Here is an 11,149-nt window from a genome sequence, read left to right on the forward strand (position 1 = left end):
GCGGCCGCTCCAACGGTATACGCGCGCTCTGATTGGTCAGTGTTTTCCGTTAATATCTCTTCAACGAAGCCTCGGACAACATTTTCGCTAAGGAAAAAGTTGTTTCAAATCACCCCCCGAACCATCCATTTCAAGGTGTTACAACATTTTTGAAACACCCTGTATAGTCTCTTAAACAAATTATTTATAATTACTATAAAACTACAGAACAAATTACTAAATTTAGAAATGAGATAACACATTACGTTAATGTAAATTCTATTTTTGTTTATAGAGTGCATTAATATATAAAACACTTGTTAATTTATAGGGTTCATTACTTGTCATTAATTGTATTAATAGACTTTAATTACATTGATGTTAATAGAGGTCATTAATTTATAGGATGCATTAATTGTCATTAATTGTATTAATATACAAAGTGCAGCTAATTACATTAATTTACAGACGTTAATAGAGCACACATTAATTTATAAAGTATATCTATGTGATGGTCTATGGAATTAATCTTTACTATCCATTAGACATCTTATTCACTCATCTATTACATGTGTACATGTATATAATATAAAATAAATATGTATGATTGAATTGTGAGTTCAGTTTAAGTGACTAAGGAATTTGACATAATTTTGTATAATTTGGGTCTAAACAATGTACGGGTTTCTATACTGTACCTCGTTTCTCGTACGCAGACGCAGTAGATATTGATCTACATTCGTGAATATACTGGCTCTTTCATTAAACCTTTATAACTTACCGCTAAACTTATGTACATGTATATATAATTCTTAACATTAAAAGTTCAGGAACACAAGTGAACAAATTAATTAATTTTTCGATTAATGACGTTAAGTGTACTGTTATTAAAGTACTCTTTCAAGTCCACATACATCAAAGTATATTAAAGCATACTTTTAAAGTACACAGTATTTTTAATCAAAATTATACTCTGTATAGTTATTAAACAAACACGTACTTTAACAGGGATCTCTAAAATATTCACAACAATTGTAATACAAACTTAAACATTTAAAACTACAAAAGAATCAGTTTAATCGTTTTTTAAATTAATAATTATTCAAAGTAAAATATCACACTAGACAGAATTATTGTGTAGCAATTAATGTAATATATAAATGAAAATATAATATAAAATATAAATAAAAGAAATCAACAAGATTAAGTATTGAAAATGAAATGAAAAATCTTCATATGAGTATTTAATACTGCGTCGATAAAATAAGAACTAATTGTCTGATTATTTTGATTAGGATTGATTCTTTGTTAAAATAATTCTTTTATTTATGACTGACATTCAACATTCTTAATTAATCTTGAACCAGAGATCATCGTATTCATCCTGGAAGTCTTTGTCCTTTTCTTATGTTTTGTCAAATATGATAGCTTGTAATGGAAATTAAAAATTGTTACATTTCTCGTTATACCTCCATGACATTATTATCAACAAGCTAGTGGGATTTTTCCAATAAAAATAAGCTCAAATATAATCTCATTCGATCTATTTTAGTTGTACGTAATTGAAAGTTTTGCAAAAATGATTTAAATAGACGGTAATTAAAAGAAATGTGGTTAATTTTAAGATTAAAGAAGTATACCTAAAATAAGTATAATGAAAACAAGTTTTTCAATTCGTACGCTTTATAATGGAACATTAATTTCGTGAAACACTATATTGATTACTGTATGCGTATGCGTGTGCGTATGTATAAAAGTGGGTGGTCATCTATTGTTTCTATTTTAAATGCGTATATAAGTTGTCTGAGGAAATAAACTCGACAAAATAATGTGCGATGATGAAGATAAATCTAAATTAATAGTAAGCGAAAATAAGCGAATAAAGGTGATGTATTTTGGCTAAAAAGACGTATATAAAATTGTTCTCAATAGAACGCTTTATGTAACTGTGTATTGTTACAAGTTGGCAGGACATATAAATGTTATTCGTGTATAATTAAACAATTGATTACGAGTCATTTGACGTAATCATTGAACAAATATTTACTTTAACGTGCATTTTTAGAATAGCCACGACAATTGTAATACGAATATAATTGTTAAAAATCTAAATTAAAATAGAACTCGACAAATTCGGTATTAAGAATGAAATTAAAACAATTAACAGAATGTTTCGAAAATGCATTCAAAGTCAAACTTAAATACAAAGTTATATTTTATGTTATTTGCTTATTGTTATAAGGAGGATTATTTAAATGGACATTATTATTGAATATTTATCTGTTTATTGGAAAACGTTAAGTTGACAGAGAGTTGTACTTAATTTAGAATACATGGCGAGAAAACTTAATTAAGTATTTACAAAGTACGACATTCACATTCGAAAAACAAAGTAGTTACGATTGGACATTAAACATTTAATCCATAACTGAGTAACTAGATTTAGAATATATTAAATTTTTGGAAAGAAACTTAATCAAGTATTTACAAAATACAATATTCATGTTTATAAAATAAAGTAATTACGATGGAACTATAATGATCTAATTCATAAGCCGAGTAAGTAGACTTAAAATACATTAAGTTCTTGTAAGGAAACTTAATTGAGTATTTATAAGGTACAACATTTACGTTGAAAAGTAGAATAATTACTGTGGAAGATTCATGATCTAATATTCATACCAGAGTAAGTAAAGAGGGAAAGACTATAAAGAAACGGGTAGAATCGCGCAGCATCAGAATCGCGCAGGCTTCGTTCTTGCAGCATCATCGGGGACAATCTTCATAGCAGTACCAAAAATTCTCACGGTGTAAATGGAAGCTCAGAATTAGTATCGTGGTGTACAATCACTACAGGAACCTGTGATAAAGTTCTCCTATTTTCTGTATCCCTTGTTCTTCTTTTTTTTCTTCTATTTATTGGTTGTGGTTAAGTGAGTGTGTGAATAAATATCTCAGCGCAATGCAATGAGATAAAAATTGGAATACGATTGGAAATAAAATAAACTTCGACCATAATCTTCAGCTGTCTGCTCTCATAATTCAACAGGATCCTAGGATAATCGAACTCTTCGATGGCAGACCACGATAATACCTACGACGACGAGGTAATTTACCAATTTATTTCTTGTTTTTATGGAATATTCTTTGTTTCAAAATGATGGTCGAAAATATGAAGCTCTTTAATGTGAATCATTGAGAAATTATCTTAGGACTATTATAACGCGGTAGTCGATGGTTTTATAAATTAATCGGGTGTACAGTGGACAACTTTAATATTCAAACACTTTCAGATTTTTATTTTGTTTATAACTTTGTTTATGATGAAGGATAAAGTAATTAAGACGCGTATAGTATTCAAACATTGAATTTAGTGAATAAAAGAAATTTTATTTATATATCAGGTGTAGGAATTAGTCTGTGACTCTTTAAAGTAATCTTAGCATTTATTTATTTAAAGAAAATCATATTTATGATACAAACGAATATGACAAATATATGCTATACATAACCAGAAGGCAAATACGTCTATGCAAATCGAAATATTAATATTACTCAATTAATTAATACAACATATTCTACACGTATTATGTATATTTTTCGTTTGTTTTTTATATTAGTGGACGTCATAAATTAGAGTTATGAATAGAAACAAATAATAGAAAAATAATTTCTACATGTAACAATTGCCAAGTACATTTGTAACCTGTTAGAAGAACAACAATAAGTAAATTTCGTGGACTACTGAACTTCGAATACATAAATAAGTTGTAATGACTATATATATATGACTGTATATAGATTCATTATAATGGAAATCAGATTGAGAACGGTAATTTAACGTAACAAAATATTGAATACATACTTTGAGTTAAAGTACAGTTGTAAACGATTGAATATAAAATCACGGAATTAATTTGTACACGTACACGATGTTTCTTTTTATTATTAGTTAAATTATTAGTTAAATGTCAGGTCATCGTAAATAAACACTATTTTAATATTTTATTGGGTATTCTTTTCAACGAATAATTTCTTTGAAACGTTGACGTATATCGGTGATAATTTAAATACATATTCAGCTCCGATATTTATTTAAATTACTCCATTTCTCTTTTAGTGATTGTTTCAGCATTTCCTTTGACGTTATTTTTGTTTTCTTAATTTGACTGTCTAATTCATCCTATAAATATTCAATAGGTTTTGACAATCTCGTTGACATGTGACTTTTTACGAGCAACTGGTCTATTGTAGTCATATTCTTTACGAGTTCTGTGAATTGTTTGTGGATGAACTGATTTACCATATTCATGGAACAACTCGTTAGCTATTTTTGACGCCCCAATATGTACGATTTGCGTTTATTTATTATAGAAATTTACAGTTATTTTGACTATCCAGGACCCTCGATTGGCCTTTTTAAAATAACTTTCAAAGAACTTTATAAATAACTTTCTAAAATTGACTTGGCCTTAATAAAACAATATCTGGTACAGCACTCTCACTTGTATAAAATAAAGTCACAATTTCTCGATAGCTGTTGCTATTTTTTATATTAAAACTGGTAAACTGACGTCAAATTAAATATTTTTACTCTTACGTCTTATTTTCACAAATCAGTGAAAGTTTACTAATTTACGAATCGACACAAAATTAGTTACATAGGATATATCTTTAATACTGTCTTTACAAATAGAACAGTCATTGTAATTAGTTCATATTACAAGGCTGGTAAAATAGGGAGACTGTGATCAATAGAAAGAAGTAAAATAACTCAAAAATAATTAATCTATTACTTTTCTTGGCACGCAAAATGTTTTCTAACTGTTCTCATTTTCTTTTTTAATCCAAAACTATTGCTCCTTTTTTTGTAACTAATTTTTCAATTGACTCAGGCACGATGTCTTTTCAAACGTGTGTCGAGGTAAAAATGTCTAACTATAATATTTTATTACTACTTCTACGTGGTATGTAATATATATGTTATATGTTTTTATGATTTGTACACCATGTAATGTACACAAAAGTTCTTCCTTACGTAAAAATGACGAGCAATATACATTATCATCTATCTACTACTATTTCTACTTTATCAGAGTAATTGTACAGTCCAAACAATAATACTCTTTTAATACCAAATATTCTGGATATAATTTAAGCGACTTACCAAACAGATAGAGTATAAAATGAAGTCGTTGCAAGATATTTGATCAAAAAACTTTCGAATTTACGCCAGTCTCCCCTTACTGTATACCAAAGTGTCCGAATATTAAAGTAACGTCAAAAATTAGATATTGTAACACGCACACCTAGTTTTAAATACATTTCTTGTGAATGTTTCGCGTAAAGATAAGTTCTCATATTCTTAAGAAGGAAGTTCAGTTGAGGACGCTGAAAATGAGGCATTCTTTAAGAATTGTTTAAAAATAATGTATCAAGCGTATCTTTATGAAACTTACAGGGTCTTTTATTGGATCTTTAGCGATGATAAATAATTTTGTTTAGTACAAGATTATACGTGGAATTTTTTAGAAATGCGTAGAAGACTGCCTCAGATTCAACCGGGCTCACCCCTTAAGAATACGTTGCTGAGACGCCAGCGTTGTGTACAGCTTACACGCGGCGTCTAAATAGGGGTAGCGTTGAGTTTGTAAGTCAGTCGAGTAGGCGCAGCGACACGTTGTGCATCGACTGGATGATCAGGTGAGACTCTTCACCCTTTTGTCTCAGAGCCATTTCGCTACAGAATATACAAACAGGAATCATGTCGTATGAAAGAGGGCAACTACATTAAGAGTTCAAGAGTTAAATGTTTTTCGGGATATTTTTATTTAAAGACAAGAATTTACATAAGGTTTCATTAACTTTGAGAATATTTTAGGTACGTTTTAAAGTATATTTGATCATTTTTACAATACATTTTACATAGGAATTTTTGAGATATCGCATTTTTTTCGAAACCATATTTCTCACAATCTGTGGAAATGATAATACAAAAACTAATCGACTAGTTTTCAAACATTACATACGTTTACTTTATTTACATGCCTTGAGTATAAGGTGAAAAGTGGGAAGTGACATACCTGGACGAATGCTAAAGTTTAGTTTTAAATGAACGAGCGAAGTGTAAAGACAAGTGATAGTCAAACTGCAACGAACAGCGAAAGCGTTATTTTAAGTTTATATCTATACTGACAAAAATTTATCGATAATACTACAATAGTCATTGTGCAATCGAGTTCGAGTCGCAACGTCGAGATGATAACCAAACCTTCAAACAAGCTACCAATAGTTGCCGCATGAAAGGGGCATCCCTGCACCTATGAGATGGCAACCAAACCGACAAACCGGCTAGCGTAGGTTGTCGCATGAAAGGGGCATCCTTGCGTCTACTTGATGACATCTAACATTTCGTTCACTTATCGTTCAGGGTGCGTCAATCACCAGTAACTGACAGTAACTTTTTGCTAACTTTTCTATCAGACAGCGTTAGTCACCAATGGCTTACCACTAACATTTCCGATCACTAACCTTTCGTTCACATTTGGAAAACTCCTAACACCTGCTAACACCTTATAATACCTTTTAATATCTCCTAACAAATCCGAACAACTCCAAATGCGTTCTAACAACATCTTACATCTCCTAATACTTTCTGACGTTTCCTGATACCTCCCAACACCTTCTAACACTTCCTGACACCTCCTAACAAACTCTTATATCTCCTAAATTCTTCTAACATCTCCTAACAACTCATAGCAACTCCTAACAATTACTGACATATCCTAACACCTCCTAACACTTTCTAACATTTCCTGACACCTCCTAACAAACTCTGACATCTCCTAAATTCTCCTAACATCTCCTAACAAATCCTAACAATTACTAACATATCCTGACACCTCCCATCATACATCTACTAACACCTACGGACGCTGATACAATAAGGTAAGTTTCAAGATAAAATTAAAAATTGACCCACATCATCGAAACTCATGTTCTTCTGATACCAGGAGTAAAAATCCGACATTTCCCATCCCAATTTCGAGCGGGGCGATTTGCAACATTGTTGAAGTTGTCGCTGCTCAAAATTCTACAAAGGTGCAAATTGATTCGCTCAAAAGTACAACAATGTTGCAAAGTCGAGTCGATTTTTCGGATTTTGTCACATTTTGCCGAACTTCTGAGTTGCCACTTTGTTGTACTTTTGAGCCCCCGCAACTTTGTTGCAATTTTGAGTGTAACTTACAAAATTTGCCACATTGTTGCAAATTGCTCCCCCACACAAATTCGACAAAGTTGCAAGTTCAACAATGTTGCAAACCGCTCCCCACAGAATCCAACAAAGTTGCAAGTTCAACAATGTTCCAAATCACTCGATGTTGAACTTGCAACTTTGTTGAACGTCCGCGGGAGCGATCTTGCAACTTTGTTGAACTTGCAACTTTGTTGAATTCCGCGGGGAGCGATTTGCAACTTTGTCGAACGCCCGCGGGAGCGATTTGCAACTTTGTTGAACTTGCAACTTTATTGAATTCCGCGGGGAGCGATTTGCAACTTTGTCGAACGCCCGCGGGAGCGATTTGCAACTTTGTTGAACTTGCAACTTTATTGAATTCCGCGGGGAGCGATTTGCAACTTTGTTGAATTCCGCGGGGAGCGATTTGCAACTTTGTCGAACGCCCGCGGGAGCGATTTGCAACTTTGTTGAACTTGCAACTTTATTGAATTCCGCGGGGAGCGATTTGCAACTTTGTTGAACTTGCAACCTTGTTGAACTTCCGCGGGGAGCGAATTGCAACATTGTTAAACCAGGAAATATCACAGATGTGAGGCGAAATTATAGGGAAATATCACAGAAATGAGGGGAAATTATAGGGAAGTGTACCAGGAAGTAAACGGAAATATACCAGGAAATGGAGGAATATTAAAGGGAAATGTGTAAGGAAATGATGGGAAATTAAAGGTAAATATACCAGGAAATGGAGGGAAATTAACGGGAAATATACCAGGAAATGTGCAAGGAAATGAAGGGAAATTAAAGTGACGTGTGCCAGGAAATGAAGGGGAATTAAAGGGAAAATTTCCACGATGTTGTATATTACGTCATTTTTCATGAGTTATTAGGAGATGTTAAAATATGTTAGAAGGCGTTAAGAGGTGTTAGTTGATACGTACCGGATTTCCTTTGTGCCACCTCTTCTTGTATCATGTTCTCCTGATACCAGGAGTAAAATTTGACCAGAATTTAATACGTACCATGTAATATCCTTTTGCCACCTTTTTGCTTATCATGTTCTCCTGATACCAGGAGTAAAATTTGACCAGAATTTGATACGTACCATGTAATATCCTTTTGCCACCTTTCTTGCTTATCATGTTGTCCTGATACCAGGAGTAAAAATCCGATCAGAATTTCATACGTACCATGTAATTCTCGCGCCACCTCTTAGCATATCATGTTCTCCTGATACTAAAATGTAAAATTTGGCCAGAATTTTGATACTTACCGCGTATTCCGCGTGTTACCTCTTTGCGTATTATGTTCTGATACGTGATGGTGATGAGTGAGAAGGTGACACGAATCACATTCGGCGTCAATAGGTGGTAGGAGATGTTAGAAGGTGTTAGGAGGTGTCTGATGTTAGCCAGTGTGTAAGCCCGGTTGCTACATCGTTGGCGCAGAGGTGCCCCTTTTATGCGACAACGTGTGCTAGCGGTTGCCGTCTTGTAGGTACAGATGTGCCCTCGTTATGCGGCAACCACAGGTAGCTTGCTTAACAGTCCGATTGTTATCTCGACATTGTCGCGTACTCGATTGCACAATAACTATATAAAGATCGAAATTATAAATCATTTAAAAAGAAAGATATTAAACAAATGATTGATCCTGTCGTTACTAAGATATAATTTATTAAAATCTGTAACTGGACGTAGAAAAGTGGCGCAGTATCAGACAACGTTGTCACCACAATCATGTCTTGAGTATTACGAATGTATGTGTAGATATACGTATTGATAAATTGATATATTATGGATATGTGAAAAGAGTAAGGCTGTACTTTGGCAAAAGTTTTCAATTGACAATTTTCGACTTTTGAACATGAATATTTCGAAACAACTACCTTCAATATTTGTAAATGAAATTTATCTGTCAGTAGCATTAGTGAGTATCTTTGTGACAGGAGCTAGTGTCAGCGAACCCGAATCAAAGGAACTGGCGTGGAATTTTGATAGCTCTACTCGTAATTGTTGCGGTCCTAGCTTTGATTGTGACATCGGTTGCCCTACTGACACCACCGGACGAGGGTCCTAGAGTGCGAGGTACCCGATTACGACTCTCCGAGGTATGTAACAGAATTTATGAGTACGTCATTCAAATTGCTACACATTCGTATTTAGTTCGCAGCATGCCTTAAGGGAGCCGTTCATAATCCAAATCGACTATCTCCACTAAAATTCCTTAATAATTAGCTATAAGATCATTTCTTTCTTCGAAAGACATCACCGACCCTTCGGGGTAAAACACCACGGATAGTTTAAGATTCCCTGAACTCACTGTTGGACAAAACCCTGGGCTTCGAATAAATCTGAAGTTTGCCGATACGTTTGTCTCGTTCCTTTCTTTAAAAAGTGTACAATAGAGGAAACGAGACAAACGTATCGGCAAACTTTAGATTAATTCGAAGCCTAAAGTTTTATCCATCACTACCTGCATTGGCTATACTGTACTGTAGCCTATCCATTAAACTCCCTACAGTGGACTACAGACAGTCTACGTTAGGGATTGGTGCACCGTCAAACATTCAAGTTATATTTGATTAGTAAAGTTGTAGACTAAGTGAATGACAAAGTGTCGAAGGAAACATGTGACACAGGCCTGTTACATTTTTATAACTATCTCATACATGAAAATTAAATTATACTCCTTCACCAAGCCTTGTATCGTCCTACAGTTTCATTATTATAAACATTTAACTGCGTTATGGTTCCACCGAGGAACCACGTTAAGGAAGACGTAGTAAGCAAATAACTCCATCGTAACGTGACCACGATCAACGTCAGAATAGTACGCCGATGGGCAAAAGGCTCGGTCGCAATTCTATTCACAAGATCGGAAACTTCAAAGATCTGGACACGGAACCCGACAGAGAAGCCTGCCAATAGAGACCTTAGCTGGTGAGACTTCCAAGTTGGCTATCTCAGTTCAGGAAATAGACTTCACGTATGGAATCACAGGATCTGACAAAGCCAACTAATTTCTGAAAATTGGAGCTGAAAACGATACGACAGAAGAGTGCCTATGAATCACAACGACACCCGCAGCGTCAGTACTTATAGTTCTCAGTCGCAGCTGAAGCCTCAAGATCGGAAATTTCAAGAGTCTGGACGTGGAAAATGAACACAGAAGTTTCACAATAGGAACGTCAGTGGCTGAGAACTTTCAAGCTGGCTTTCTCAGATCAAAAACTTCGTTTTGGACGCGACGCGATTCTAAATGATAACGCGCGGTCGACAGCGCGGTCGATAGGGGGAAACCCCCTCCGGAGCTGTAAATTCTTAATTATCATTACGTAAACGATTACTTTGACCAAGTAATTAAATAATTGCCATTACAATTACTTTGTCGCGTGTAATGGTATTTGCAATTACTTAACTACTACCAGTAATCCAATTACTTTTTAATAACTACTTATAACTGCCCAAAAAGTAATTAAAAGGCGTCTCAAATCTAAAGTAGTTAAAAATACCTAAAAGTAATTAAAAGGTAACTACTTTTTTAATTACTTCCAAGTAATTGCAGTTACATGGACAGTAATTGTTAAAAGTAATGATAACTGTCTTCGAATTACTTTTAACTAATCTTAACAAATCTTGATACATTACAGTCAGTGTAATAAGTATTCCTACAGCAATCAATTTAAAATGAATGGTTCCTGTACTAATACTTATTACACTGACTGTATGTACACAGGAAGGTACAAAGTGTAGCGTTGTGCACAACTCAATTGGAAAAAAGTAATGTTTACGATGTCCAGTAGGACTACGAATATTTTTCAATACTATGCCATTTATACTAATGCATTGCTATTTTTTAATTCATGATAGAAATATCTATCATCTGCAATGCTGTAGCCCTTGGTCAGCCTATTTCTTAGCTCCCTAGTAT

General features: G+C 33.8%; 1 protein-coding gene across 2 annotated transcripts in view; it reads left to right on the forward strand.

Annotated features, from left to right (window-relative positions):
- Window positions 1–2,705: 2,705 nt before the first annotated feature.
- LOC128876668 (inactive dipeptidyl peptidase 10) overlaps window positions 2,706–11,149 on the forward strand; it is a 27,561-nt gene continuing 19,117 nt past the window's right edge. Inside the window, exons 1-2 of one of the 2 annotated variants that reach the window (XM_054123202.1) lie at window positions 2,706–3,086; window positions 9,168–9,326. In XM_054123202.1, the coding sequence (XP_053979177.1) occupies window positions 3,054–3,086; window positions 9,168–9,326 (192 nt within the window). In that variant the 5' untranslated portion in view covers window positions 2,706–3,053. Of the gene's footprint in view, window positions 3,087–9,164; window positions 9,327–11,149 lie in introns of both variants that reach the window. The other variant, XM_054123201.1, reaches the window with a different exon arrangement.

This window comes from Hylaeus volcanicus, chromosome 5, assembly GCF_026283585.1.
Source record: "Hylaeus volcanicus isolate JK05 chromosome 5, UHH_iyHylVolc1.0_haploid, whole genome shotgun sequence".
NCBI lineage: Eukaryota > Metazoa > Arthropoda > Insecta > Hymenoptera > Colletidae > Hylaeus > Hylaeus volcanicus.